At 43.5% G+C, this 3,262-nt stretch overlaps 1 protein-coding gene across 1 annotated transcript in view; it reads right to left on the bottom strand.

Annotated features, from left to right (window-relative positions):
* The window catches only part of LOC104463015 (death-associated protein kinase 1-like), a gene marked incomplete at both ends in the record, with an annotated part of 34,879 nt that extends 31,927 nt beyond the window's left edge, over positions 1 to 2,952 (bottom strand). Inside the window, 2 exons of the mRNA XM_010075186.1 lie at positions 2,384 to 2,562; positions 2,864 to 2,952. Coding sequence (XP_010073488.1) covers positions 2,384 to 2,562; positions 2,864 to 2,952 — 268 coding nt within the window. The remainder of the gene's footprint in view (positions 1 to 2,383; positions 2,563 to 2,863) is intronic.
* Positions 2,953 to 3,262: the final 310 nt, after the last annotated feature.

The raw sequence follows: 3,262 nt of genomic DNA on the forward strand, positions 1-3,262 counted from the left end.
CGGAGAATGGATTGAGAGCAGCCCTGAGGAGAAGGATTTGAGGGTGTCAGATGAGAAACTAAACATGAGCCAGCAGCGTGCGCTCACAGCCCAGAAGGCCAACCGGATCCTGGGCTGCATCAAAAGAAAAGTGACCATCAGGTCCAGGGCGGTGTTTATGCCCCTCTACTCTATTCTCGTGAGATCCCACCTGGAGTACTGCATGCAGGTCTGGGCTCTCCAATGCAAGGATGTCGAGGTGTTGGAGCAGGTCCAGAGGAGGGCCACAAAGATGCTCAGAGGGATGGAACACCTCCCCTATGAGGACAGGCTGAGAGAGTTGGGGTTGTTCTCCTGGAGGGGGGAAGGCTCCAGCGGGACCTAATAGCAGCCTTCCAGTACCTGAAGGGGGCCTACAGGAGAGATGGGGAGGGGCATTTGACAAGGGCATGCGGCCACAGGATAAGGGGTAGTGGATTTAAACTGGAAGAGGGCAGACTTAGACTAGATATTAGGAAGAAATTCTTTACTGTGAGGGCGATGAGACACTGGAACACGTTTCCCAGGGAAGCTGTGGATGCCCCATCCTGGTCAAGGCCAGGCTGGTTGAGGCTTTGAGCAACCTGGTCTAGTGGAGGGTGTCCCTGCCCATGGCAGGGGGGTTGGAACTCGATGATCTTTTAAGGTCCTTTCCAACCCAAACCATTCGGTGATTCTATGAAGTTCCCTTGCTTTCGTAGGTCTGATTTAAAGTGAGTGGGGTCAAAAAACGATTGCTATGTTAGGAGATAATTACACTAAAAAACCAGAAGTAAATAACAAACTCACAATAAAGTATCTGATTTTTTTTTTTTTCAACGTGGCAGAATCAGGTTAAACAGCAAAGCAGGATGTGAGAACAAATACTTCTGCTAATAACAGTAATTTGTTTTGTGATCTTGTAATTCTTACTCAACCAGCAGTTAATTACTATCCTAAATCTACTCTTTTTTGGGATACTGTGACTTGGCATATCTCCACATCCAGTGATTTTTTCAGGCTTGCTTCAGGAAAGGTACTTATTTCATTACCTAATCATTACATTTCTCCACTTTTTTTTACATCATAAGATGACATACACTATCCTTTACAATACACACACACATATACATACATATATATATATCTGTAAAAGTTACACAGATAGGTGATGGAATCACCATTAAAGTACCTGTACTCCACTATTTATTGGTCCTTGCTTAGCAGGATCAAAAAACAACTACTCATTAGCAGGAATTATGGACAGTTTTAACTACAGAGGCAGATGTTTTAGAATCAAAGGAAAAAACAAAAAAGTCCTTTCATTTTTTCTAGAAGGATGAACACAGTGATTAGGGGTGGCACATATGCTGTATTCCTCCCCACTCCCAACCTTCTGCACCAGCTCTTCCCAGCTAGCTCCTTCGGTGAGGAGTGAAACTCTTGCCCCAAGAACCCTCTGAAAGAGGTCTAAGCTGGACAGAGAGATGCTCAGGTAAACCTCGAGGACTAATTTTCTAGTATTGATTGCCACAATAGGGCAAGCATGGTGGAATTCTCCATGCCATCTTCTGAGGACTGGATTCAAATGACAAAGTTTAATGGGAACAGGGGACAGGGATAAGGAAAAGGCATAATGTTGACTCCAGAGTAATAAGATGTCTTGGTATGTTCTGACACTTAGGCAGGTAGTTTTTTTTCCTCTTTAAAAAACCTGGCATTCACTACTCAACTCTGAAAATCTGATAAATTAAGATCCAACAGCTTTTACTATTTGCTTGAATGCCTTCCTTTTTAAAATTACACTAATCCAACAGGAAGAGACTTCATAATACTATCAGACTAGCCTGTGAAAGAAACTGCAACTCAACCACAGAGACACTTTTTCCCAATAAACAGTTACTAGCAGACTGCGGACACCGCTGTCTTTCCTTAGAGATCTGCAGCAGGGAAGGCTAACTGAGCAGGTGATTTTCACCCCCAGCAGTGTCCCGGCATCAGTCAGTGCCATCAGCCACCACTGCCACTCACGTACCGCTGCCTGTCGTCAAGAGCATCTGAGCTGCTTCTGCCAAGAAGGTTAACTCTCACAAAACTCTCTGGTGAGGTAGCAGTACCCAAACCTTTCCAAAGGAAAGAAAGACTCCGCCACAAACTGTGAAGGGTTATAGCTATATTACATCGCCCTCCACCTTCTAAATCAAGGAAAACAACATTTTCAGTTCAGCTGCAATGCCAAATTGGAAGCACACTCTTTCCCCTCCTTCCTCTCTCACTCTTTATGGTCTTGCAAAAGACAGTAATGAGGCACTTGAGAGCCTCTCCTGTGTGCGTAATGCTTACTGTACCACAGCTGAGAGTCACTAGCACAAAGCATTACACCTACTTCATTGAAGAGATAAGCTATTACCAGCATCAGTGCGGTGAGGTAAGCCATGGTTAATAGGTTAATAGAGAACTCCAAGCAGACGCGACTGGCACATGGTAGCATTTCATGTGTACCACACTCAAAAGACAACCTGTTTCTTGGAATAGCAGCTTTAGAGGTAGCTACCAACATTATGCCTGCAAGGAAAAATCTTCATTGATTTGACAGATAAAGAAACTGGAATACTCTCAAACAAGCTATCTTGCCAAGCAGGGTTTCTCTATGTGCGGATGCACACTTTTTCTCTTCCCCACAGAGGGCATGTTAGGGAACATAAGGGCCCTTTCCCCAAATCACGTTTTTAATTTTGCATCCAACCAAAGAGTACAGGCAGACAGGGAATGAATGCCAGATTGACTGATAAGCTAATACCATATTTGTTTAGGCTCTGAAAGTCAGAAATACTTGTACAGTGCTCACAATTTTTGTATTCCTTACCTGGCCCTGCAATGTTTAATTCTGTAGCACAGACACTGACAGAATGTCGGAAATATTGTTTAGCAGCAAGCCCTCCAAGTACTGGAGAGCTTTGAAAAGAAATGGCAAAGAACATGAAAATCAGAACACTGCAGGACAGCTGTATCTGAAGGATACATGTATCCTGGATAGATGATTGAGACTATTTATATATATATTTTTTTAACAGCTCTGGCAAAACAGTTTCCAACATAAGTAACAAGCTTACATTTCAAATGCTGACACAGACACACATCTCCCAATTTACAATGGACCTGTCTGCTTTGTGTCCATGGTGGAGAAATGCATTTTCACAGTCTACAGTGAGTCTAAGTGGCAGCACTCAAAGTACATCACCACTCTGTAATATAAAGCAAGAGC

The sequence above is a fragment of the Pterocles gutturalis genome, unplaced genomic scaffold, assembly GCF_000699245.1.
Source record: "Pterocles gutturalis isolate BGI_N339 unplaced genomic scaffold, ASM69924v1 scaffold12222, whole genome shotgun sequence".
NCBI classification, from domain to species: Eukaryota; Metazoa; Chordata; class Aves; order Pterocliformes; family Pteroclidae; genus Pterocles; species Pterocles gutturalis.